We start from the raw sequence: 24,048 nt of genomic DNA, 5'->3' as shown, positions 1-24,048 counted from the left end.
GGCTTTAGTTCACTTGGGTGCTTTTAGTAAAAAGAAGTTGGATTCTTATTCAGGTGAAGAGGACCGAAGTTCTTTTTAGCTTAGTAGAGAACCCCTCCCTTGTCCACACTCACTTTTTGGTGGAAAGGAACTCTTCTCACAAGAACTCTCAAGTACAACATTTGTACGTGTACACTTCCACGTTAAGGAAAAGGACCCCACAAAACTTCTATAGGCAGCCTCCACAAATTATGGAAGCAGTGGTGTTCACAAAATTCTGCCGTGCCTATAAAGTTCTCCGTTATGTTCGGTCGCCTTTAAAAATTTCTTCATCTTTATGGGTAGCATTCCGTGTATTCCCGTCATACTAGGTCAAGGCCGCGAAGTTCTCGTCCGAAACCCTAATTGGCTTAAAATTTCACTATAAGTACCGCACACGAACCCTAGATATCTCAAGCAGTCTGAATCATATCTAACAAGTTAGGGTTTTTCTTCCTATGTTTTGTATTTTTTTTATTAGTTTCAGAGGTTTGAAATTGTTTGTTCAAAATAGGTAGTAGAATGGCGGAGATGACGATTGCTATATTTCTGACACCTCTTGTATGAGAAGAACCCTAAAAAGGTTCTTCCTTGAGCACATTTAGCAATTCTCTGAGCTTTTCCCCTAATTTTTCTCCCAAAATTTCCCCAATTTTTTTAGGGTTTTCCTTTTTAATGTCAAAATTGTTGAAATCAGAAAGCCAATTTGCAGAGCAAAGACTTCTAAATTGATTAAAAATGACGAAATTTGCATTGAAGGTTGGCAAAAACGAATAGCGATTCTCCGTGCCTATCAAATTAATCTCGTTTTTATTATGGCCTCGAACATCTCGCTACATTCACAAATTTCTTTTTTACCAAATTAGGGGTTCTTAGGGTTATAGATCTTGGAAGATTTTGTTTACCTTTTCTAGTAAAATGATATTATATCTTTTAAATATTGTTTCTTTGAAAGATTAGATCTTTGATTCGAATTCTGTTTTGATTGTTTTTGAAACCCTAGAAATTGAAGAATTAAAGCCAATTTGCAGAGCAAAGACGTCTAAATTGATTAAAAATGACGAAATTTGCATTGAAGGTTGGCCAAAACGATTAAGTGATTCTCCGTGCCTTTCAAATTAATCTCATTTTGATTACGGCCTCGAACATCTCGCTACATTCACAATTATTTTTTCCCTAAATTAGGGTTCTTTTTTTATGCCCAAGGTTCTCCATTTGAGTCCATAAATATAAGGGTGCTTCTAAAGGCACCAAGCCAAAAGGCTGTTAGCATCCATCTTTATTAGCACCAGGCCCAACTGCTCATTTCTCTGTTAGCACCATTCAACTATGTAGGCACCAGTCAAAGCCAACTTAACTCTAACACCTCCATCCGTTTATCACAAAATCAAACAAAATCTATCGGACGGACTGAACCAGTCCGAGTCTTAAGAGGACCAAATAGATCCGTTGATCCGGGACTTAAGAGGACCAAACGGATCAGTTGATCCGGGACCTAGGAGGACCAAACGGATCAGCTGATCCGGGACCTAGGAGGACCAAACGGATCAGCTGATCCGGGACCTAAGAGGGCCAAACGGATCAGCTGATCCGGGGCTTAAAAAACACCCCAATCCTCACTCTCTTTCTCGTGAACTCGACCATGACCAGCTCCTCTGCTACTTCTCGCAAGGTTTTCTTTATCTTTCTCTCTCTAAAAACCCTTATTCTCATCTCTCTCTCTACCTTTCTGAATCTTGCAATCTTTCTTCTACATTTACAAAGGGGATATAGAATGAAGATGAACATGAGAAGGAAGAGGAGAGAAAATGAGTTTATTTTGTGGATGAAATTTGGTGAAGAAGGAAGAAGAGAGTGGACCAATTCTTTTCAATTTTGTGTATTTACTAACAGGAATATAAAGTAAATAAGAAAAAATGAATTTTTTTTACTTACACTATCTAGATGAGCATTTTTGTTTTGGAAAAAAATGAATTGGTATTCTTTTTATTTTGGAAGAAGAAGATGGAAGAAGCAAACGAAGGTGAATGTCACCCACATTAAAAACTGGTGCTTATAGAGAACTCGGGTCAATGGCTATTGACCCGAGTCAATAAAATTTCCGGATGCTAACAGCCTTTTGGTCCGGTGCCTTTAGAAGCACCCTAAATATAAATATACGTTTTCGTCACATCCACAAATATTAGGTCTTTTGGGTTGTAGTTGTTCTAACAGTTAAAGGAGATTCAAACATTTTGGGCCTTCATTTGTAATTTGAAAGAGAGTTTACAGAGAAGAGAGAGAGAGAGGTTGAGATAGAACATGCTATTTTTTGTGGCTTTCATATGTAAGATATTGTTATGTTAGATATTGCTTTGAAAAAAGTGTGACAAAAAGGGAGAGAGAGATTGAGATAGAACATGCGGCCTTAAGAGTTACAACGGTAGCAGTGAGGTGATTAGAAGACGAAGGTTAAGGGCCAAAATTTAATCAAATGAGTCTTTGGGTTAAAACATAAATATGTTCCCAAAGTCGATTATAGCCGACTAAGTCTTTATTCTCTACAGAGTTTTCTTTATTCCCCAAAGCCGCGGCCTAAATATAAAAATACTTATTGATTCAATTACTATTGATTCAAATAGTTGTTTAATTCAACTTCTAAACAGTTGAGTTAAAATAGTAAAAATAAAGGTACGCACCGTAGTCGAGTTTATTTAGAGTATCTCTAAATGGTCAAATAGGAAAGAGGACATTTAGAAATCCATTTTTCACACTTAACACGTAGAATTTTTAGAGTTTTTCTTGAGACTTCCATTGGAGATACTCTTGCTTATGTGGCACTTAGAGGTCTGACACTCTAAATTTAGAGTGTCCTCTTAAGAATCTCCGAAGTAAATCTTGACACATAACTTTAGAGATTCATGTTGAGTTTTGCATTGGAGATGCTCTCAGCTAGAATCAGCAAATACATGATCCAACATCTCACTTGATTTTATTTCATGATCCCAAGTGTTAGGGGAATACATGATCCCAAGGGTTAAGGGAATACATGATCCAGCATCTCACTTGATTTTATTTATAATGATCGAAATAATTAACTAATTATCTTCTAACAATTACTTCATCTTACATGCGTAAGTGCTTCAAACATTTTGGGCCTTTATTTGTAGTTTGAAAGAGAGTTTACAGAGAAGCAAACATCGTATTATTTATATATGAGAGTTTACAGAGAAGCAAAGTTACAATTTTGTTACAATTTCAGAATAAAAACTTAGAAGATACAAATTTGAGCACACTCTCTGAATTGTAACATTCATGACTGAAGTAAAAGCCGCCAAATAAGACTTCTCAAGACTAGCAGCATTTCCATTAACTTGCAACCAAATACATGATCGCATGAAAACAGGCCTGCCTTTCAGTGAACAACCGCCAAGAGACAATCGCAACCAAAGCCACACTTTAACAACCAGAAACAGTTCAAACCACACCAGGAAGAGCCAATGGAAAAAGAAGCACCAAACTTCACAAAAGTCTAGTGTTTTTTTCAAGTCAGAATCCGAAGATCCGGAGTACCCAACCAGACTTCTCTGAGAAGAGAAATAATGCCCCACCACAATCAAAATAATCCGTAATCAGACACCTGGAATAATGAGTTTCTGGTAAGTTCAAGCCAAGAGGCACGACAAAACCAGAGAAATAACGCAGATAAACTGCAACGAGTGAGTGGTGAAGCAGAGAACCATAACTAGTTAATGGTAAGCTCGTAGCTGAGACCACCAAAGCAGGGCTAACTGAGATAGAAGGAAACCAAAGCATACCCGAGTGAGTCGAAAGTTTATTGCCAGGATCAAAAGGCTGGTCGGCCCCCATTAAACTCTCCTTGGTCGAAAGGAATGCCCAAAAGATAGAATGGCCCAACCCAAATTAAACAATGGATGGGCCCTCAAGTAGGAAATAAGTCCCTAGAAGTGAGATGACCACCTAGACCTGAAGAAAGACACGTGACAGGAGAGACCAGAAAATGGACACGTGACTTAGAATTGACACATGTTAAGATAGAAGGAGCACATGCAGCGAAACAAGTGTCACTAAGAGGAGCAAGGGGAGGTTCAAGCTTGACACGTGTGGAGACCCTCCCCTACTCTTTGTACGACCGGAGAAATAGATGTCGAGAAACAGTTCTAATTGTTCGCCATCATCATTGTAGAACATCAAAGTCATCATCATCTATACTTTTGCCAATAGAACTTGCAAGTACACGTTAAGTCCAGAATATCCTAAATTGTTTATAATGTTCATATGGGTCTTTTGATAAATTAAGGGTATATTCTTTGATAAAATAATATCGTCAAATTTACAAGTTATCATAAATATTAAATTACATCATCGTATTTATATCCTTGATTAAAACAAAAAAAATGAGAGGTCATGAGAAGAGAATTAAAATAACAAATACCTTGATAAAATTAGTTGAAATCTTGAAAATGGTTTGATTTAGTATTTGATTTAGTATTTGTCGATAAAAGTTTGTAGAATAAAACAAAAAATCACATCGAACCGTTGAGACAAGTCGGGCCTAGATAACCCAGCCCATCTAAAAATTCCAGCGGCATAACTTGGGATTTTCCCGAGCCAAACTCCAGGCCTAGCACGTGAGATTGAAAACAAAGTCCCAACACAACAACGGGAAGAAAGCAGGGTTAACCTGGCCCGTTACATACAGGCCAAACCGAGTCGGGCCTGTACAGACCAAAGTCGACCAGATAAGCACCACATGTAGGCTAGACTTTCCTAATGAATTTCTAAATCTTTCATTCCAGACTATTACATATATTATTTGAAATAAAGACTATAATACATCATATTAAATAATATTTAATTATATTGTAAGGCTTCTATTTCGTTCTAGGTTGAATGTGTCTGTGAAGAATTCACAATTAAAAATTGACAAGGTAAACATGTGAAACCATAAATGGTTAGAAGAATATAATCCACCTTGAGGTGCAAAACAGCATATTCAATAGCTGCATCCACTCCAGCATATCTAGTCTGGCATTTACACGAAGGCGACAACGTAAGCAGTTAAATTATTTTTTATTAAAAAAAGAAAGTCATTTTTAAGAGGTTGAAGTATTGAACCTGATGACACGATGGAAGCATGCAAGCTATGTTTCGCTCCACAAAAGCCTCCCCAGGTTTGAAATTAAAGATGTACGAAGGGCACACACGAGAATCAGAACATGCAAAAACCGTGAACTATAATAACAATCAGTTTCTATTTAGTTTCAACGAAGTATATCATAACTTTCATCGAGTCAGTGAGTTGGACATGGCGCGACCTACGAACCCCATAAACGATCTGGAAACCCGAGACCCCACCCTAATTGTCCGGACCGTTAAGACCCTGCAACTGGTATAAGCCGGTTCGGGCTTACCCAACCCGTAATTTCGAGCTAAAGCGATCGAGACTCGGGTAAGACTTCCTACCCGAGTCCCTACCCATTATACGGTTATACCCCACCCGTTAACCTTAAAAGGTCAGCCCCTTATAAACCCTACCCGCTCAACCCTGTAAATAACCCATCTTTATTCCAACTCAGACTTGAAGGCCTCCTCCCTCTCCCTCCTCATATTCTCTTCTCTTTAGAGCATCTCCAATGCAACACTCAATCTTAGAAACTCTGAGTGCCACTTAGGATTTTTAAAGTTTTTTCTTAAAACTCTTCTCCAATGCAACACTCTATTTGGATCTCTAAGATGACGTGTCGATGGTGGAATAGAGATATCTCAAGAGGACACTCTGATATCTCTAATTGTCCAACTCATCAATATTTGATTTTCAACCAATAGAAATCGAGTCTTCTTTATTTTCTAAAATAACTAATTATTTATTGACAAAAGTAACTATGTCACATAAGTAAATAAGATAAGTTTAGAGTTTTGCATTGGAGACAAAAAAAAATTGAGGATCTCTATTAAAGCCACCTAGGAGTGAGAATCTCAATTAGAACTTGACACATAGGATGAATAGAGATTTTTGTGAGTTTTGCATTGGAGATGCTCTTATATTATACTCCACCATTTACGGAAACGGCATAACAAGAGAAACCTAAGCCTTACAAGAAACTTTAACGCCTCCTCCATCTCCTTCCTCAACTTCTCCTCTCTTCATATTCTACTCAACCATTCTTCGAAACTCTTTAAGCCTAAGCCTTAGCATAAACATTCTATAGTTCTCTTATTCTCTACTTATCTTTGTCTCTTTGTTATGATTTTTCGATCTGTTTCAGAGAAGTTCAATGATATACTTTTTTTTTTTCTAAATCTGTTCTAATAGAAATTAATTTGTATTGTAGGGTTTCATTTAGATGTTATGATCTTTTACTTTCCTATTTTTCTACATTGTAAAACAGTAAAAATCTGATGCTATTGATGTTTGAAATTGTTGGATTCTAAGTTAATTAGTGAGGAGTAGTGAATCTTACTTTCTAAAGACAATCTATCATCTTTATTCCACTAGATCATCATGTCAATTGATTTTAATTTGATAATGATATGAAACATTAGTTCATCACTTCATCCTTTCTTTGCTTAATACATACATTTACTTGGTTGAGGGAGTGATAAAAGTAAATTGTTCAAGAATCTTAACCTAAATCTGGATCTTAAATTAGAGGCCTAATTATTATCCTTGTTTAACCTTTATGATTAGCATTGTTAATTGAAGTTTCCTTTCAATCTTGACAATTGATTACCATTATTTTTTTAAAAGTATAACTACAAAATGAAATTAAGGTAATTAATATATATTATGTTATTAGTATAATTTTTTTGTAAAATCCGAGTCCGTTCGGCCCGCAAGAGCCGGACCCGATCAGATAATTAATAAATATTATGTTATTAGTTTATCTTTTTGTAAAATCCGAGCCCGTACGGCCCACAACTGTCGGGGCCCGATCGGGCGGGTTGCGGGCACGACAAAGTGGCCAAGTGTCCGGCCCGATCCACCCAATGTTCAGTAGTGGGCTTCAATTTCCCGTGCCCGATCCGCCCGAGTATGCAAAAAAAAAAAAGTCCGCAGGCGCCCGAGCCTGACGGAAACCCACCCCTACGTCTAACTATTAGTAAAGAATACCTTCGGATTCTGACCCTTAGAAAGTTCCACGTGAAGTGCTTGATTCTTCCTGAAAAAAAAAAAGGCATAAGACCCCATTTAGTTGGAATTGAACATCCTGTCTCAAAAGAAAATTAATCAACGGTTTAAATAAAGAAATTTACTTACTCATATTTCTCTTTCTTTAAGTGGGCAAATTCAGTTTTCAATCTCTCAACCAGATCGAACCCAACTTTTCCATCCGCCTCTAGTTCAGCCGTCATCTGTTGGATCCTAGCCACAGCAAATGCCTCGCGATTCTTGTTCTTACTAAGAGATGAAAAAACACAAAATCCAAACTTTTTATTAGTAAAAAAAGAATATGTAATAACAACTAAAGTAGACTATGTTCATATGGAGTGGTTCAGGTGGGAACCGTTTCATGAAAAACAAAAAAAAACAGATTAATGACGGACATTACATGTTCTTTTGAGTGTTAAAACAAAAGATACTCCCGTAACATGCGCCGGCAGCCGGTCCGTGAAATTAGAATCACAGAGAAAGAAGATGGAAAGCTGCGATGATGTATCAGAATTTTACCTAACAATCTTCACTAATCCATCACAGGCTTCCTCGAAAGTCGTCAGCACCTTCTCTAGTTCTCTCTAAAAGTTTACAGAAAATTAAGTCAGGAATAAGATTACCAAAGTTTCAATTCCGATGAGAAAAACACTAAACAGACAACAATGATCAAGTTACATTATGGTACCAGATCAAATATACAAATTAACCTAAAAAATCACTTTAAGGATCTCAATTTCGGTTCATCAAAACAGAGAAGAAAATCAAAGTATTCAGATTGATGATTATGATAGATAGATCCAAGATGAAAGTTTTCGAATCAATCTAATAAATTCCATGCACAAAAAGCTAGAATCAAACTTAATTATTGATGAATTTTGATTATTAATGGAGGTGATTACTACCAAATTGAGATACAATTGAAGAAGAAATTTAAACGATGAATAGTGAAATAAGAAACCGGATCTAAGATGAAAAAAATCATATACAAAAGATGAAAAATGACTTGAAACAGAAGAAGATGAATCTGAGACATTTTTTGTTCAATTAAATCGCATCTTGAAAAAGTGTCTATTTGTAAGAGAGGTTTCTTTCTTACGAAATTACTAGGTCTTTCAGCTGCATAGCTTATACGAATACTCTTTCCGTTGGGGTCCTACGACATTTGGTTAATCAATATCCTGATACAGTTTGTCAGGGATCACAAGGTAATATTAATAGTTCATATTCAGACCTGGTCGTCCGTTGCAGCTACAGCTAAGCTCGCGCTTTCTTCAGTTTCATAGTTCAACGGCTTACTCGTGTCTCTGTCAGTGATGACCCTTGCTGCACATAACATACTTCATTACTTCAACGGCTTAAATCAAGAGTAAAAGACTCAACTATTCTAGTGTGCCAAGATACAGCAACAAAATTTATAACTGACCTTGAACATCGCCAGATGCCTCTTTAAGCGACTGATCATCAGTACCATTTAATAGGCCTGGGAGAGTGAATGTTTGTTAAATGGGTAGATAAATATCTTGTTTAACAGTTTCTTGTAAATTCATGACGAGAAATTAGGGGTGAGCAACGGTCGGCCGAACCGACCAGACCGAACTCGGCCGAACCAAACCGAATGGTTTTTAGGCCGAACCGAACAATGTTCGGCTCGGCTCGGCTGAAAAACCGATCAACCGCTCGTAGTTTGGTTTGGCTTCGGTTTGGGATTTTGAAAACCGCCCAAACCGAACCGACCGAACTACATATATATATATATATATAATATTATATATGTATAATACTATAAAGAAGTATTTAATAGTAATAGTTAATAGGGATTGGAATTTGGAAGTTATGACAGAAGTATTGTACTTGTAGGGATTTAAATATTTAATAGTTTAAATAGTTTCTTTAAATTATAACTTTCTACAAGTTTTGTCCTTAAGTGAGAAAGTTAAAATTTAACCTAGTTTTATATTGTTTTCAACTCATGTTCTTGCCGCCTCCTCCAAAACAAAAGTCTAAATCTTCAAACTCCAATCAAAGTGACTAGGCCACATCTTGGCTCTTATTTTTTCTAATCGCAGTCAACAAAGATTTGTTTTGGTAATCACACAAGAGGGTAAGATTTTTTGTTCATCTTTTGGTGGAGCTATGTAGTTTCCATGTGTTAGAAATTTTGTTCTTTTTTTTTTTGAAAGAAATTTGTTCTTAGTAATAGTATTAGAAAGACAAAAAGTGAGAAACTAGAGAGAGAAAGTGATAATTGTTTCATTTTTTTTCTTTTCCTGTTAATTACTATTAGTTATACATTGTTATTTACTTGCTTGTTGATTTGATTAACTTTTTTTTGTTCATGAGTGATTAATAATACTAGATATAAAGACACTTAAGCAAAATTTTGAGAAATTGTATTGGCTTATGAATTAGGATCAATGGGCATACTTGATCTAGATTTTCTAATTATGATGCTTGAGTGTAAACATTCCATTGTTAAATTTATTTATGTACTCTTGTTTGTTTGTCTTATTTTATTTGCTCCTCTTAATTCACCATTAAGAGTTGGATTCACTTTTTCTTTCACATGTTAATTTCATAAATATCTTCTCTAAAGTAGAATACCTTCTATATCCGAATTCAATTTTTCGGAATATTTGATAGTTAATTCTTTATAAATTGCATACTTTGTAGCTTTAATAGTTTAATTAATAGAATGTTGTCTTTTGTAATTTATTATTTTTTGACATCTTTGGTTATTAATTTTTTTTTTGTCCTTTGCCGAATAGATGTCTACCCAAGAGAAATTCAATGCGACGACTACTCCAAAAACAGGAAACACACCAAATCAAACAACTATTGGGCAAACACAATTTACTCAAGAACCACTAGAGCAAGCTCAAAAAACTACTGAACAAGCACCAACTACTCAACAACCACCGAAGCAAGCTCAAAAAAGTACTCTTGGTAAGAAAAAACCTTCTCGAACCCCGTCTGAGGCTTGGAAACACTTTGTTAGAATAGAAGGTAACTTAGCAAAGTGTAATTATTGCGGAAAACAATATGCTAGTGACCCGAAAAAAAATGGAACATCAAACTTGAACAATCATATTGCATTGCAATGTGTAAAATTTCCCGGTAGAGTGTCTAACCAAAAACTCTTGTCTGTCGAGCCTAAGAAAATTGGAGAAGAAAAGGGTAAGCTCGCCCTCTCTTCTTTCAACCAAGAGACTTGCAGAGAAGCACTTGCTAGGCATATCATCTTAGATGAGTTACCATTTAGTCATGTAGAGAAAGAGGGATTTAGAGACCTTATAAGGCTTCTTGAGCCAAGGTTTATCATCCCATCTAGGTGGACGGTGTGTAGAGATTGTTACAAGCTTTATGAAAAAGAGAAACTTAGGTTGAGGGAAATTTTGGGTGGTGATCACCAAAGACTTTGTCTCACTACAGACACATGGACGTCTCTCCAAAATCTTAATTACATGTGTGTCACAGCTCACTTCATTGATAGTGATTGGAAATTACAAAAAAAAATCTTAAACTTTTGTCAAGTTGTAGATCATAAAGGTGAGACTATTGGCAAGGCCATTGAGACATGCTTGCTAGAATGGAACATTGATAGCATATTCACAGTTACTGTTGATAATGCAAGCTCTAATGACACTACTGTTGCATATTTAGGAAAAGTAGTAAACGAGTGGAAAGGCTCTATTATGGGGAGTCAATTTATCCACATGAGATGTGGTGCACATATCTTAAACTTAATTGTTTCTGATGGACTAAAAGAATACGATGAATCAGTCGCTAGGATTCGTGAGGTTGTTAAGTATGTTAGGTCTTCTCCTGCAAGGCAACAAAAGTTTAAATCCTATTGTGAGCTTGCTAGGATTGAATCGAAACAAGGATTGTGTCTCGATGTTCCAACTAGATGGAATTCTACCTACTTGATGTTAGAGTCAGCAATAATTTTTCAAAAGGGATTTCGAAGAATGGAAATGGAAGATGGTTTATTTGTGCGGGAGTATTGCGGGAGACATATTCCTCCAAATGATATGGATTGGGAACGTTCACATATTTTTGTTAAATTTTTGAAAGTTTTCTATGAAGTTACTTTGAACTTTTCTGGTACACTTTATGTCACTTCAAATTGTTTTTTGTGGCAATTGTGTATGATTCGTGCTCAACTAAATGCTTGGTGTAATAGTGAGGATAGTATTATGGTGACAATGGCAAATAGTATGAAGAAAAAGTATGACAAATATTGGGGGAATTATGCAAAGATGAATGTTTTTCTTTTTATTGCTGTAATTCTTGATCCAAGACACAAAGAAGAAGGACTTGCTCTTTGTTTGGAAGTTTTATTTGGTGAAGATGAAGCAGTTGAACTCTCTAATCGAGTTAAAAGAACCCTTATTCAAATATATGGGGAATACAAATCAATTTACTCTGCAGAAGAGCGAACAAGTCGAAGTGAGAATTTAGAAGTTACTACTAACATAGATGAAAGTACTCCATCAGTTGGATGGAACATGTTGAGAGCACTTCGGTGTAAAAGAAAGAAGGTGAGTGATGGTAGTGACAGTAAGACTGAAGTTGATCGTTACTTAATGGAGGAGTGCGAAGATCATGATGACCCCAAAGACACTAGTTTTGACATTTTATGTTGGTGGAAGGTAAATTCTTCGAAATACAAGATTTTATCTTACATTGCACGAGATGTTTTGGCTATTCCTATTTCTACTGTAGCATCTGAGTCTGCTTTTAGTACTGGTGGTCGTGTACTTGATCAATTTCGTAGTAGTTTATCTCCTACCACGGTAGAGGCACTTATTTGTGCTCAAAATTGGTTACGAAAAAACTCAAAGCTTGATCTTCAAGAATATATAAATAGAGTGGAAGATATTGAATCAGGTAAACTTACTTTTATGTTTCATATTATATTGTTATCTTTACATTTATCTTTGTTGTAAACTTGTAATTGGTGGCATTGTGTATTGAATTATCTTTTTTAATTTTGTAGAATTATGAGAATGAATACTACTTCTTAGTTTATGATGATATAGGAGGCTAGAAGTTAACAAATCAAGTATGTTAGCGTATATGTATTTTTTGTATTGGTTGTTGGTATTTTTGTTTCATAATAGTCTTGTTTATATGTGATTAGGTTTTGGAGAATATGCATATTAATTTTGTGGGAGCATTACTTGGAGCTGGAGATTCAAAAAAGCTATTTTGCTACATTTTTGTGGATAAATACACTTCTTTTGAAGTTTTACATACTTGTCTGAACTATGTTTATGAAGTCTTATCTTTTTAAATTTATTATGTGTCTATGAGACTATGACAGTTACAAGACAATTGAACTTGAATATATGGTTGTTGAACGATTTTAGTAATTTTTGTGCGTAGTATGTTATCTCCTCACATATTGATTGGTACATTGTTAAAACTATCCTTTTTATTATTTTCATTTTTCCCACATTTTATTTAGTTGATTTAGTTCGGCCGGACCGACCAACCGAACTCAATCGAACCAAACCGAACCGGACCGAACGAAGTCGGCTGGCGATTTGATCGGCTCGGCTTCGGCCGATGTTTTAGCCAAACCGCCATTGATTGGTTCGGCTTCGGCCGGACCCTAAATGGTCGGCAACCGACCGCTGCTCACCCCTACGAGAAATAAAGTAAGTGCATACCTCTAATGAAGAGCTTTGAACCAGACATACACCGATTAGCATGGAACACTGAAGTTAAGGGAGCCCGAGCTTTTGCTGCAATATTTTGAGACATGCTCTGCCTTATAAGACCTCCAAATCTACCATAAAATACCATATTGGACTGATTTTTCGGAATAAATTTAATGTAGTGCAACTGCGAAAGAAACAACACGTTACAACATGAAGAATAGTAAACTTCTAAGTCGATATTTTCATAATGTAGGAAACAACACGAGAAGCTGAAAATTTAAGGATCCAACCCTCTATAATAAGGTGAATATTTTAACATTGTAAGTGAAAATTTTCTAACCAAAATTCCATCCACTATAGAGAGATAAAGTTTCAGGGGTATAAAATTTCATAAAAACCCTAAGAGTTAGAGAAACCCAAAGAGTATGAATTATAAAAACCCTAGTTTACTTTAAAAAAGTTAAGACTATGAATTATAACAACCCTTAACAAAGGGAAGATAAGGGAGAGATAGTACCTTGGAACGAGAGAGAGATTGCACCGAGTTAGTACAAAATTGAGAGATTGCACCCGTCTTCTTCTCCTTGTTTAGGTTTCTCCAAACAGTTAGAAGTGCGATTTGAGAGAGGGGGATGAGGTAAATCCGTAAATGGATATGTGATATAAACGCCCCTGCTTGCTTTTTAAGGCGCCCCACCTTTTGGTGTCACCCATTTATGTTGTAGAGTCCACACATACCAAATAGGTAAACAAACTTCCCTAGTCGACCTTTAAGTAGCAACTTATAAGAGCATCTCCAATGACTTCACAAAAATTCTAGAAATCCATTGTGAAAAATGGATTTCTAAAGAGCAGCGCTTTGGGGAAATCAAAATAGTTTTTGGAGTGTAAAGACTTTGTCAAAAACTGGTCAACTTTAGTTGACTAGTATATTTTCTAGCATTAGGGGGAAAATAAATCTTTTGACCATTTCTTCTCCATTTCGGCGAGGGTTATCGGAATCCGCCCACCACTATCATCACTGAAATCCGGCAACCACCATCATCACCAAAATCCGGCCACCACCGTCATGACCAAAATCTGATTCCACCATCTTCACCAAACTCCGACCTCCACCTCTCTCTTTATCGATCTCATTGCCTCTCTCTCAATAGAAAGATTAAGATCATGGTTTAGTTGAAGGATCCTTTTAGTTTCATTTATCGTCTCATCTTACTCAACCTTCCACTCTATATAGGACCCTATTTTCTGGTAAAGTGTGTGTTCTTGAGGTTTTACTTGAACTCACGACAGTAGTCGTGCTTCTTCTTCTCATCTTCCATGCATATGAAACTTCCTAATTTTCACAATTTGTACTCTATAGACTAAAGTATAGAATAATAATCCTATGAGGTTGCCGAACCAAGAAATATTTTCTGTAAGTTAATCAAAAGAGCAAGTATCACAAAGCCGGAAGATCACCTTTTACCACAATAAGTTATACTTCCGACTGAAGAAATAACGACTGTTGTTCTGGTACAAAAAACTTCATCAGCGTCAAGTAATTCCTCCACCGGTATAAGACGTTCCTCAACCTTCACATTACCAAATGAGCGAGGAAAAGATTATCATATTTTTCTCTCTGAGAAATAAACATACCCATTTTGTTTCTAAGCATAACTAGCTTTATCCATGTAAACATAAAGTATACTGGTTTCGCTACAAATTATACCAGTTACTTCAGCAAGAATTATAACGAACCCAGTTTGTAACGAACCAGAGCAAATTTTGGGTTGTTATCTGATTCAATTGAAACAGAGCAAATTTTGGAAATTTTGATTCAGTCAGTGTGTTTTGGAAAAGGGTTTTTAACTGTGAGTTTCAAACACAGATTTGATAGTGTCATTGCTTGAACTGGTTTAACAGATCATTACTATGGATCTTATACACGACGTTTGTTTGAGACGCTTGTTTGAGAAGAAAGACTTACATCCCAAGTTCTTAGAGATCCCTGAAAATAAAGAACCCAGGTTCTTACCCAAATCTATCTCGCTCTCTATCTTCTCTCTAGATTTGGAAGTGTAAGGGTCAAAAATCGTGTTGGGCCTACCCCGTCTAAAGGTCGCCTAGACCGAGCCTACTTCGAACAAATATCACTTGGGCCTGACCCACTTGCATACTAGTTGGACACTCTCCAACGTGGAATTCGACCAACTAAAGGTCCAAACAGCTATAAGCCCTTGTGAACGTCCATCTAGACAAACAATAACCCATTAAAGGTAATAATGCTCCAAGCACCCCTTGGTCGCCCTCAACCGAGCCTGCGGGTAATCGATTCAACCTCTACTCAGAAGATTTCTCCACGTGCCACTTGACTAGGTCTGTCAAGACCCCACGTCACCTCAAATATCTCGAAGTCATCTCTGACTACGAAGGGTCTAAAGTCGAGGCGGCGTAATCGTACAATCGAGTTACTCCAGGCGACAGATCGGCGGCCAAGAACGAGTCTCCCTTAGGGTTCGGGGTCACCCTCGACCCCAATTATTTCGGATCTGATAGACTCCACGAGTCCATCAGTCGCCTATAAATAGAAGGAGGCTCAGACTCTAAAGGCATCGAAGACCGACTAGAAAACTACTAAATACTCTTCTCTCTCTTACACTTAGAATCTTCTGATCAGTGCTCTAGACGACGATAATCGACCCTCGAATTCCAGTATACCTGAAGGATAATCTTCTAGGGGATCACTCTAGACGACGATATTATACCTTCAAGCTCCATTACTCTCGAAGTCCTTCTAAAGTCTCTGTTACATCTCACTTCTCCATTACACAGAATCTCCAATCGAGACGACCTCTCGACCTGCTCCAGGAGACCAATCCGACCAACTATCCCGTAAAGTCGAAGCTCCGACCACTCTACGAGTCGAGCCATCCTCCGACGATACAACACGGTGACACCCTCAACATTCAATCGACTTATATTTATTTCACTTATAGTTTGATGACTTGATCGTCACAGTGCCCTTGGCAAGACACCATCCCGGTGTCCCCAAGACTTCACGGTTTCGGCTCGTTTTTGTCTGTCTACAGGTCTAACCGGAACTTCGTCCGTCTCGAGGTCTAAAGCCCAAGTTGTCGGTGGCCCACCAATCGACGATCTATTAACTGTGTGATTTTCTACCGTCCACAGGAAGTAAGATCTATTTCTAATGGTTAGGTTTCATTAGAGTGTTGATATAGCTACTGGGTACATGAAAAATTCTGAACTTGAGAAAACCATAAAGAAATTTGGACAAACATGTAGTACCATTTCAAGGATTTATAGGTGATTTTAATCAAAGTTTGTTTCTTTTTCTTGTTTTTGTTTCTATTGAGATAAGTGGAGTGTAATTTGCATAGTTATTTTGCTAACTTATCATGAGTTTGCTTCGTATGAGAGAGAGATGGTAAGAGAGATGGGGGTCGAGGGAGAGAGAGATACCCATAAAATTCAGAGAGAGGGAGAGAGAGATAGAGAGATCGATATTTAGGGTTAGGGTTTGTATTTGAAGGTCGAGGTGAGAGACGGTAAAAGAGAAAGGGGCAGAAATAGATAGCCAAACTAAGAGAGAGGGAAGAGGAGGAAGAAAATGGTGATGGTTATGGCCGGAGATGGTGGTCGAAAATGGTGGCCAGAGTTGAAGATGATGAAGAAGAAGAGGAAGAAGCAATGTTTGATTTCCCCTTAAAATTTGTTTTTCCCTGGAAAATTTCTAAAATTTCATATATTCCCTTTAAAATTTCACACTCCGGAAACTATTTTGCTTTCCCCAAAGCGCTGGCCATCTCTAACTGGTCTCTTTCTTATTTGCCCATTTAGATTTAGAGACACTCTGAGATAAACTCTAAAAATAATGGAAGCAGTGTTTTCCATGATAATAGTGCAGTGCCTTGTAACATTCTCCTGTATGTTTGGTCGCCTTTAAATATTTCTTCATTATTATGGGTAGTAGCATCCCGTATTTTCGTCAAACCAGGTCAAGGTCGCGAAGTTCTCGTCCGAAACCCTAATTGGCTTAAAATTTCACTATAAGTACCACACAGTAAAGTCTCAGACTCTCTCTCTCTCTCTCTCTCTAAAATCTCTCTCCCTACGAACAAAGAGTTTCAAGTAATCGGTTTTTTTTCAGAAACCCTCGCCAGATCTGGCGAGGGTTTCGTCCCTTTCTCCCTATCTCTCTCTCTCTCTCATCGTCATCTTCCGTCGTTGTCTTTTATCCTTACTGAAAATCATTCTGTAAGAAGCCGAAATTAATTTTGATGTTTAGCCCTTTAATGCATTCAAAAGAACTGTCTGTGCCTTATGAGCACGGGTTAGACCCTCGTTTCTTTACAAAACAAGACCCACCATGAGCTGCAGCTGCAAAGGTCAACTCGATTACACTACCTAGCTCTAGCCTTGTCATTAAAGAATAAAGAAGAGAGAGGTTACAGGTTCGAATCCCAGAAAATGTGGAATCTTTAGTTATTTGATTTGGGACCATTAGAGTATAAATAATATAGTTGGGCTTTAGGCCGTTGTCTTGTTTCAGTTTGAGTGGCCAGTTATTGAGCTTATCACATCTTAGATGTATCAATGCCAAATGTAACGACTAATTAACGTAAATCGCAGTCGACTTCAAAAAAAAAACTTACTTCGAAGTTGGACCCGAATATGGAAAGGTCATCAGACTTTTTATGGCACCACATTGGCTATGTCCAGTGACAAGTATAGTCTCCACCACATTTCTCTATAAGTTCCGTTGGGCTTTAGAATAACATACTTCAAAATTTAATTTGAACTTTAAAACTAGTTGTGTATTTTCAAATTTTGTTGCTCAATCAACTCAAGCATTTCACTTTAGACAACCCTTCAGATTGGAAGAAAGAACCACGAGTACAAATAAGTTGTACAACCATGTAGATATTAGTGCTCGTCCGGCTAGGCCGAGGTGCCAGCCGGACCCAAACAACCTAGGTTGACATAATCCAAAGTTGGTCTTCAATCTAGATTCATACACCACGGCCGAACCCAAAATCGATACCTGACCCAAATCTATCAGTCCGATTTGGCCTGCGAGCCTTATTTACAGGTAGTGCAACACCAGGCTTGTGAGTTTTTTTGTACAAAGAGATGCATTTCCAAATTAGATTGGCATCCACTTAAACTAAATCATTTCCAATTTTACAATAGGAAAAAAAATTAGAAGTATAACATTATAGATCACGCCCCATCATTTATAGAAGTGTCATCATTGTAGAACAACAAAGTTATCAGCATCTAAACTTTTGTCAATTGAACTTGCAAGTACACAATAAGTTCAGAATATCTTAAATTGCTTTCGACAGTCTTTTACTAATTTCTTCCATGGACAATCAGAGTTATAAGACGTAGCAAAACTTTGATCATCTTCAAGACTTTGATAAATTAAGGGCATATTGTTTGATAAAATGATATCGCCGAATTTAAATATAAAATGACGTCATCGTATTTACATCCTTGATTGAAAAAAAAAATGAGAGGTCACGAGAAGAGAATTAAAATAACAAATACCCTTATATAATTAGTTGAAATCTTGAAGATGGATATAGTATCTATCGATAAAAGTTGGTAGAATAAAAAAAAATCAAATCGAACTGTTGAGACAAGTCGGGCCTAGATAACCCAGCCCATCTAAAATTCCAGCAGCTTAACTCAGTATTTTCCCGAGCCGAACTACAGGCCTAGCACGTGAGATTGAAAACAAAGTCCCAACCCAAGAACTGGAAGAAAGCAGGGTTAACCTGGCCCGTTACATACAGGCCAAACCGAGTCGGGTCTGTACATACCAAAGGTCAAAGGACCATATAAGCACCACATGTAGGCTAGACTTTCCTAATGAATTTCTAAATCTTTCATTCCAATTTCAAAAAAAAAAAAAAGAATCTATCATTCCAGACTATTATATATTATTTGAAAAAAAGACTATAATACATCATGTTAAATAATATTTAATTATATTGTAGGGCTTCTTTCTAGGTTGAATGTGTGTGTGAAGAATTCACAATTAAAAACTGACAAGGTAAACATGTGAAACCATACATGGTGAGAAGAATATAATCCAAATTGAGGTGCAAAACGGCATAATCAATAGCTGCATCCAATCCAGTATATCTAGTCTGTCATTTAAACAAAGTCGACAACATAAGAAGTTAAATTAATTTTTATTGAAAAAAGAAAGTCATTTTTAAGAGGTTGAAGTTTTGAACCTGATCACATGATGGAATCATGAAAGCTATATTTCGCTCCACAAAAGCCTCCCCAGGTTGGAAATTAAAAACGTGCGAAGGACGCAAACGAGAATCAAAACGTTCAGAAACCTTGAACTACAATAACGATCAACTTCTATTTAGTTTCAACGAAATATATCATAACTTTCATCGGGTCAGTGGGTTGGACATGGCTCGACCCACGAACTCAATAAACGGTCTGGAAACCCAAGACTCGGTCCTAACCGTCCGGACCGTTAAGACCCGGCAACCGGTATAAGCCCGGTTCGAGCTTACCCACCCGTAATTTCGGGTTAAAGCGGGCGATACTTGGATAAGACTTCCTACCCGAATCCCTACCCATTATACCCACCTATTGCCATTTGCCCGCTACAACCCGTAAAAGGTCTGCTGCCCCTTATAAACCCTACCCGTTCGACCATGTAAATAACCCATCTTTATTCCCACTCAGACTTGAAGGCCTTCCTCCCTCTCCCTCCTCATCTTCTGTTCTCTTTATATTATACTCCACCATTTACTGAAACAACAAAACCGGAGAAACCTAAGCCTTACAAGAGACTTTAACGCCTCCTCCATCTCCTTCCTCAACTTCTCCTCTCTTCATATTCTACTCGACCATTCTTCGAAAGTCTTTAACCCTAAGCCTTAGCATAAACATTCTATAGTTCTCTTATTCTCTACTTATCATTGTCTATTTGTTATGATTTTTCGATCTGTTTCAGAGAAGTTCAATGATACATGTTATGATCTTTTACTTTCCTATTTTTCTACATTGTAAAACAGTAAAAATCTTATGCTATTGATGTTCAAAATTGTTTGATTCTAAGTTAATTAGTGAGGAGTAGTGAATCTTACTTTTTAAGGACAATCTATCATCTTTATTCCACCCGATCATCATGAAAGATTAGTTCATCACTTCATCCTTTCTTGCTTAAAGACATAAATTTACTTGGTTGAGGCCTTGAGGGAGTGATAAAAGTAAATTGTTCAAGAATCTTAACCTAAATCTGGATCTTAGATTGGAGGCCTGATTATTGTCCTTGTTTAACCCTTTATGATTAGCATTGTTAATTGAAGTTTGCCTTCTGTAAATTGATTTCCATTATTTTGTTAAAAGTATAACTACAAAATGAAATTAAGGTAATTAATAAATATTATGTTTTTAGAATATTTTTTTGTAAAATCCGAGCCTGTTTGGACCACGACCGCCGGGCCCGATCGGGTAATTAATAAATATTATGTTATTAGTTTATCTTTTTGTAAAATCCGAGTTTGTTCGGCCCGCAACCGCCGGGGCCAATCGGGCTGCCAGGCACGGGCGGGTTGCGGGCACAAGAAAAGCCTGTTCGGCCCACCCAATGTCCAGTAATGGCCTTCAATTTCCCGTGCCCGGTCCGCTCGAGTATGTCAAAAAGAGTCTAACTATTAGTAAAGAATACCTTGGGACTCTGACCCTTGGAAAGTTCCACGTGAAGTGCTGGTTTCTTCCTGGAAAAAAAAAGCATAAGACCCCGTTTAGTTGGAATTGAACATCCTGTCTCAATAGAAAATTAATCAATGGTTTAAATAAAGAAATTTACTTACTCATATTTCTCTTTCTTTAAGTGGCCAAATTCAGTTTTCAATCTCTCAACCAGATCGAACCCAACTTTTCCATCCGCCTCTAGTTCAGCCGTTATCTGTTGGATCCTAGCCAAAGCAAATGCCGCGCGATTCTTTTTCTTACTAAGAGATGAAAAAACACAAAATCCAAACTTTTTATTAGTAAAAAAAGAATAAGTAATAGCAACTAAAGTAGACTACGTTCATATGGAGTGGTTCAGGTGGGAACCGTTTCATGAAAAACAAAAAAAAAACAGATTAATGACGGACGTTACATGTTCTTTTGAGTGTTAAAACAAAAGATACTCCCGTAACATGCGCCGGCAGCCGGTCCGTGAAATTAGAATCACAGAGAAACAAGATGGAAAGCTGCGATGATGTATCAGAATTTTACCTAACAATCTTCTCTAATCCATCACAGGCTTCCTCGAAAGCCTTCAGCACCTTCTCTCGTTCTCTCTAAAAGTTTACAGAAAATTAAGTCAGGAATAAGATTACCAAAGTTTCAATTCCGATGAGAAAAACACTAAACAGACAACAATGATCAAGTTACATTATGGTACCAGAACAAATATACAAATTAACCTAAAAAATCACTTTAAGAATCTCAATTTCGGTTCATCAAAACAGAGAAGAAAATCAAAGTATTCAGATTGATGATTATGATAGATAGATCCAAGATGAAAGTTTTCGAATCAATCTAATAAATTCCATGCACAAAAAGCTAGAATCAAACTTAATTATTGATGAATTTCGATTAGAAATGGAGGTGATTACTACCAAATTGAGATACAATTGAAGAAGGATTTTAAACGATGAATAGTGAAATCAGAAACCGGATCTAAGATGAAAAAAATCATATACAAAAGATGAAAAATGACTTGAAACAGAAGAAGATGAATCTGAGACATTTTTTGTTCAATTAAATCGCATCTTGAAAAAGTGTCTATTTATAAGCAATGTTTGAAAAAGCGATTGAAGCGGAGGCATCGAGGCGCGCTTCGCTTCGATGCGTAACCCAACCGAATCGAGTTGCACGCTTTGGCCATCAATTTCTTGCTCCTACACTTGTATCTTTATATCATGGGAAATTGGTAGTAAAACTATGCGTAACCCAACCGAATTGAGACTTTATATCATGGTAAATTGGTAGTTAAACTATGTCATGTTATGTTTTTACACTATTTGAAATTATTTTTCTCTATATATATATATATAACTACGTATTTTACGCATCGAGGCATACGCTTCGAGACACCGCTTCGCTTTTTGAGAGCCCACCGCTTCGAGGCTTAAAACCGTATTTTCGAACATTGTTTATAAGAGAGGTTTCTTTCTTACGAAATTACTAGGTCTTTCAGCTGCATAGCTTATACGAATACTCTTTCCGTTGGGGTCCTACGACATTTGGTTAATCAATATCCTGATACAGTTTGTCAGGGATCACTAGGTAATATTGATAGTTCATATTCAGACCTGGTCGTCCGTTGCAGCTACAGCTAAGCTCGCGCTTTCTTCAGTTTCATAGTTCAACGGCTTACTCGTGTCTCTGTCAGTGATGACCCTTGCTGCACATAACATACTTCATTACTTCAACGGCTTAAATCAAGAGTAAAAGACTCAACTATTCTAGTGTGCCAAGATACAGCAACAAAATTTATAACTGACCTTGAACATCGCCAGATGCAGAAGATGCCTCTTTAAGAGGCTGATCATCAGTACCATTTAATAGGCCTGGGAGAGTGAATGTTTGTTATATGGGTAGATAAATATCTTGTTTAAAAGTTTCATGTAAATTCATGACGAGAAATAGAGTAAGTGCATACCTCTAATGAAGAGCTTTGAACCAGACATACACCGATTAGCATGGAACACTGAAGTTAAGGGAGCCCGAGCTTTCGATGCAATATTTTGAGACATGCTCTGCCTTATAAGACCTCCAAATCTACCATAAAATGCCATCTTCGGCTGATTTTTCGGAATAAATTTTAATGTACTGCCTCTGGGAAAGAAACAACAGTTCGTTACAACATTAAGAATAGTGAACTTCTAAGTCATATTTTCATAATGTAGGAAACAGCACAAGAAGCTGAAAATTTAAGGAACGAAAAAAAATACCCCAAATATGGAAATACCTACAAAACAAATACTACCCAGACCACATATTAACATCATACATTGATTCTAAGTGAAAATTTCCTAGCCAAAATTCCATCCAATACTAGTATATAATAGAGTATAAAATTTCAGCAAATACAAAAGTTGACAGTACCAAAATCTCATCAAATACAAAAATCTGAAAGTACCAAAACTATAGAGAGATGAGAGAGATAGAGGTCCTGCAGACCAGCGAGAGTTCGAGAGACGCACAGAGTTTGAAGTACAAAAACCCTGATTCGAGAACCCAGAAAAATCGTAACAGTAATTTTAAAAACGCAAAACGTATGAATCATAAGAACCCTAATTCGAGATTATGAGGGAGAGAGAGAGAGTACCTTGAGACGATGGAGAGATTGCACCGCCGTCTTCTTCTCTCCTTTTAGGATTTTTCCAAACGTGCAATTTGCGGGAGGGGCGACAAGGTAAACGGATGTGTGATATAAACGCCGCTGCTTGCTGTTAAAGGCGCCCCACCTTTAGGTGTCAACCAATCATGTCGTAGAGTCTACCTACCCTTACCAAATGGGTAAATTTGTAGCTAAATCTCTATCTATCAATTTATTATATAAAGGGCGGTGATTACGGGGAGGTACGAGCTCAAGCTATCTACGGTTGGGATTAGGTACTATTTGGCTAAGCTTAAAAGCAGTAAAAAGTCGCTTTTAGCTTAAATTTAAGCACTTGTTGTATTAGGGTACCGTTTGGCAAAATTAAGTTGGTGCTTATTTTAAGCCGTATTGGGCTTTTTGTATGGAAAAGCTGAAGCTACAAATTGTAGCTTCAGCTCATAACTTTTTCGGGAAGCGCACGCCTTAAAAGGCGGAGTGATGGTACGTAGGTTAAAAAAAATAGGGTTTTGGTTGTAGTCCAAAAGGTGAGTTTTTCACTGCCTTCTTCCTCTCTTCATCTCCTTAGTTGTGCAGAGAAAGTACTATCTTCTTGGTCTTTAATTAATGCCTTTCTCTCTCACTTGTACTTTTTGTATTATTAATTGATTTCTATTTTGTTTTTTCTCTATCTTGCTTTCCACAACAGCATAAAGAGCACAAGTGTGAAAGGTACTATTCTTTTCTCTCTCTTGTTCTATGTCTCTCATTAATTAATAGGTAGTGTTCTCTATCTGGATGAATGATTTTTAAGTTTAGGTTGCACATCACCATTGAAACTAAAGTTTAAA

The 24,048-nt window shown here is 37.0% G+C and overlaps 2 protein-coding genes and 3 non-coding genes across 6 annotated transcripts; 3 read left to right on the top strand and 2 right to left on the bottom strand.

Moving 5' to 3' along the window:
* Positions 1-542: 542 nt before the first annotated feature.
* On the top strand, positions 543-637 carry LOC147563011 (small nucleolar RNA snoR1). Its single transcript, XR_015231641.1, has one exon. It is a non-coding gene; the product is annotated as a small nucleolar RNA snoR1 (small nucleolar RNA).
* A 92-nt stretch (positions 638-729) lies between these two features.
* On the top strand, positions 730-858 carry LOC147563010 (small nucleolar RNA snoR86). The gene has a single exon (XR_015231537.1). It is a non-coding gene; the product is annotated as a small nucleolar RNA snoR86 (small nucleolar RNA).
* A 190-nt stretch (positions 859-1,048) lies between these two features.
* LOC147563009 (small nucleolar RNA snoR86) lies at positions 1,049-1,178 on the top strand. The gene has a single exon (XR_015231557.1). It is a non-coding gene; the product is annotated as a small nucleolar RNA snoR86 (small nucleolar RNA).
* A 3,611-nt stretch (positions 1,179-4,789) lies between these two features.
* LOC147563008 (carbonic anhydrase, chloroplastic-like) lies at positions 4,790-13,450 on the bottom strand. Its single transcript, XM_086633642.1, has 9 exons — positions 13,358-13,450; positions 12,850-13,024; positions 8,598-8,654; positions 8,406-8,497; positions 7,691-7,755; positions 7,280-7,420; positions 7,133-7,181; positions 5,137-5,253; positions 4,790-5,046 (listed from the first exon to the last, which is right to left on the bottom strand). Exons 2-9 carry the CDS (start codon positions 12,983-12,985, stop codon positions 4,903-4,905), a joined length of 801 nt encoding a protein of 266 aa, XP_086489768.1. The 5' UTR covers positions 12,986-13,024; positions 13,358-13,450; the 3' UTR covers positions 4,790-4,902.
* A 5,318-nt stretch (positions 13,451-18,768) lies between these two features.
* On the bottom strand, positions 18,769-23,335 carry LOC147563007 (carbonic anhydrase, chloroplastic-like). Of its 2 annotated transcripts, none has more exons than XM_086633608.1 (9): positions 23,207-23,335; positions 22,538-22,713; positions 22,380-22,445; positions 22,188-22,279; positions 21,106-21,170; positions 20,694-20,834; positions 20,549-20,597; positions 19,089-19,205; positions 18,769-18,998 (listed from the first exon to the last, which is right to left on the bottom strand). In XM_086633608.1, the coding sequence occupies exons 2-9, from the start codon at positions 22,671-22,673 to the stop codon at positions 18,855-18,857; spliced, it is 810 nt and encodes a 269-aa protein (XP_086489734.1). In that variant the 5' UTR covers positions 22,674-22,713; positions 23,207-23,335; the 3' UTR covers positions 18,769-18,854. The 2 variants fall into 2 exon arrangements, with proteins under 2 accessions (XP_086489734.1, XP_086489743.1); XM_086633617.1 differs by lacking the exon at positions 23,207-23,335 and adding an exon at positions 23,018-23,132.
* Positions 23,336-24,048: the final 713 nt, after the last annotated feature.

Source organism: Eschscholzia californica, unplaced genomic scaffold (genome assembly GCF_041429995.1).
Source record: "Eschscholzia californica isolate CP2 unplaced genomic scaffold, dmEscCali1.0.p SCAF_1, whole genome shotgun sequence".
In the NCBI taxonomy this organism is placed as follows: domain Eukaryota; kingdom Viridiplantae; phylum Streptophyta; class Magnoliopsida; order Ranunculales; family Papaveraceae; genus Eschscholzia; species Eschscholzia californica.
The sequence above is the reverse complement of the archived record's forward strand: the minus strand, read 5'-3'. Positions and strand labels throughout refer to the sequence as shown.

What these genes read in the sequence shown, in the direction of transcription:
- LOC147563008 (XM_086633642.1), bottom strand. Translation starts at nt 12,985, where the DNA reads ATGGTATTTTATGGTAGATTTGGAGGTCTTATAAGGCAGAGCATGTCT. An exon ending in GGATTAGTGAAGATTGTTAG is followed by an intron (nt 7,421 to 7,690) that starts GTAAAATTCTGA and finishes TTCATCTCTTAG; the next exon opens with TAAGAACAAGAATCGCGAGG. An exon ending in CTAAGGGTCAGAATCCGAAG is followed by an intron (nt 5,254 to 7,132) that starts GTATTCTTTACT and finishes TTGTTATTATAG; the next exon opens with TTCACGGTTTTTGCATGTTC.
- LOC147563007 (XM_086633608.1), bottom strand. Translation starts at nt 22,673, where the DNA reads ATGGCATTTTATGGTAGATTTGGAGGTCTTATAAGGCAGAGCATGTCT. An exon ending in TTCAAAGCTCTTCATTAGAG is followed by an intron (nt 22,446 to 22,537) that starts GTATGCACTTAC and finishes TCACTCTCCCAG; the next exon opens with GCCTATTAAATGGTACTGAT. An exon ending in TTAAAGAAAGAGAAATATGA is followed by an intron (nt 20,598 to 20,693) that starts GTAAGTAAATTT and finishes TTTTTTTTCCAG; the next exon opens with GAAGAAACCAGCACTTCACG.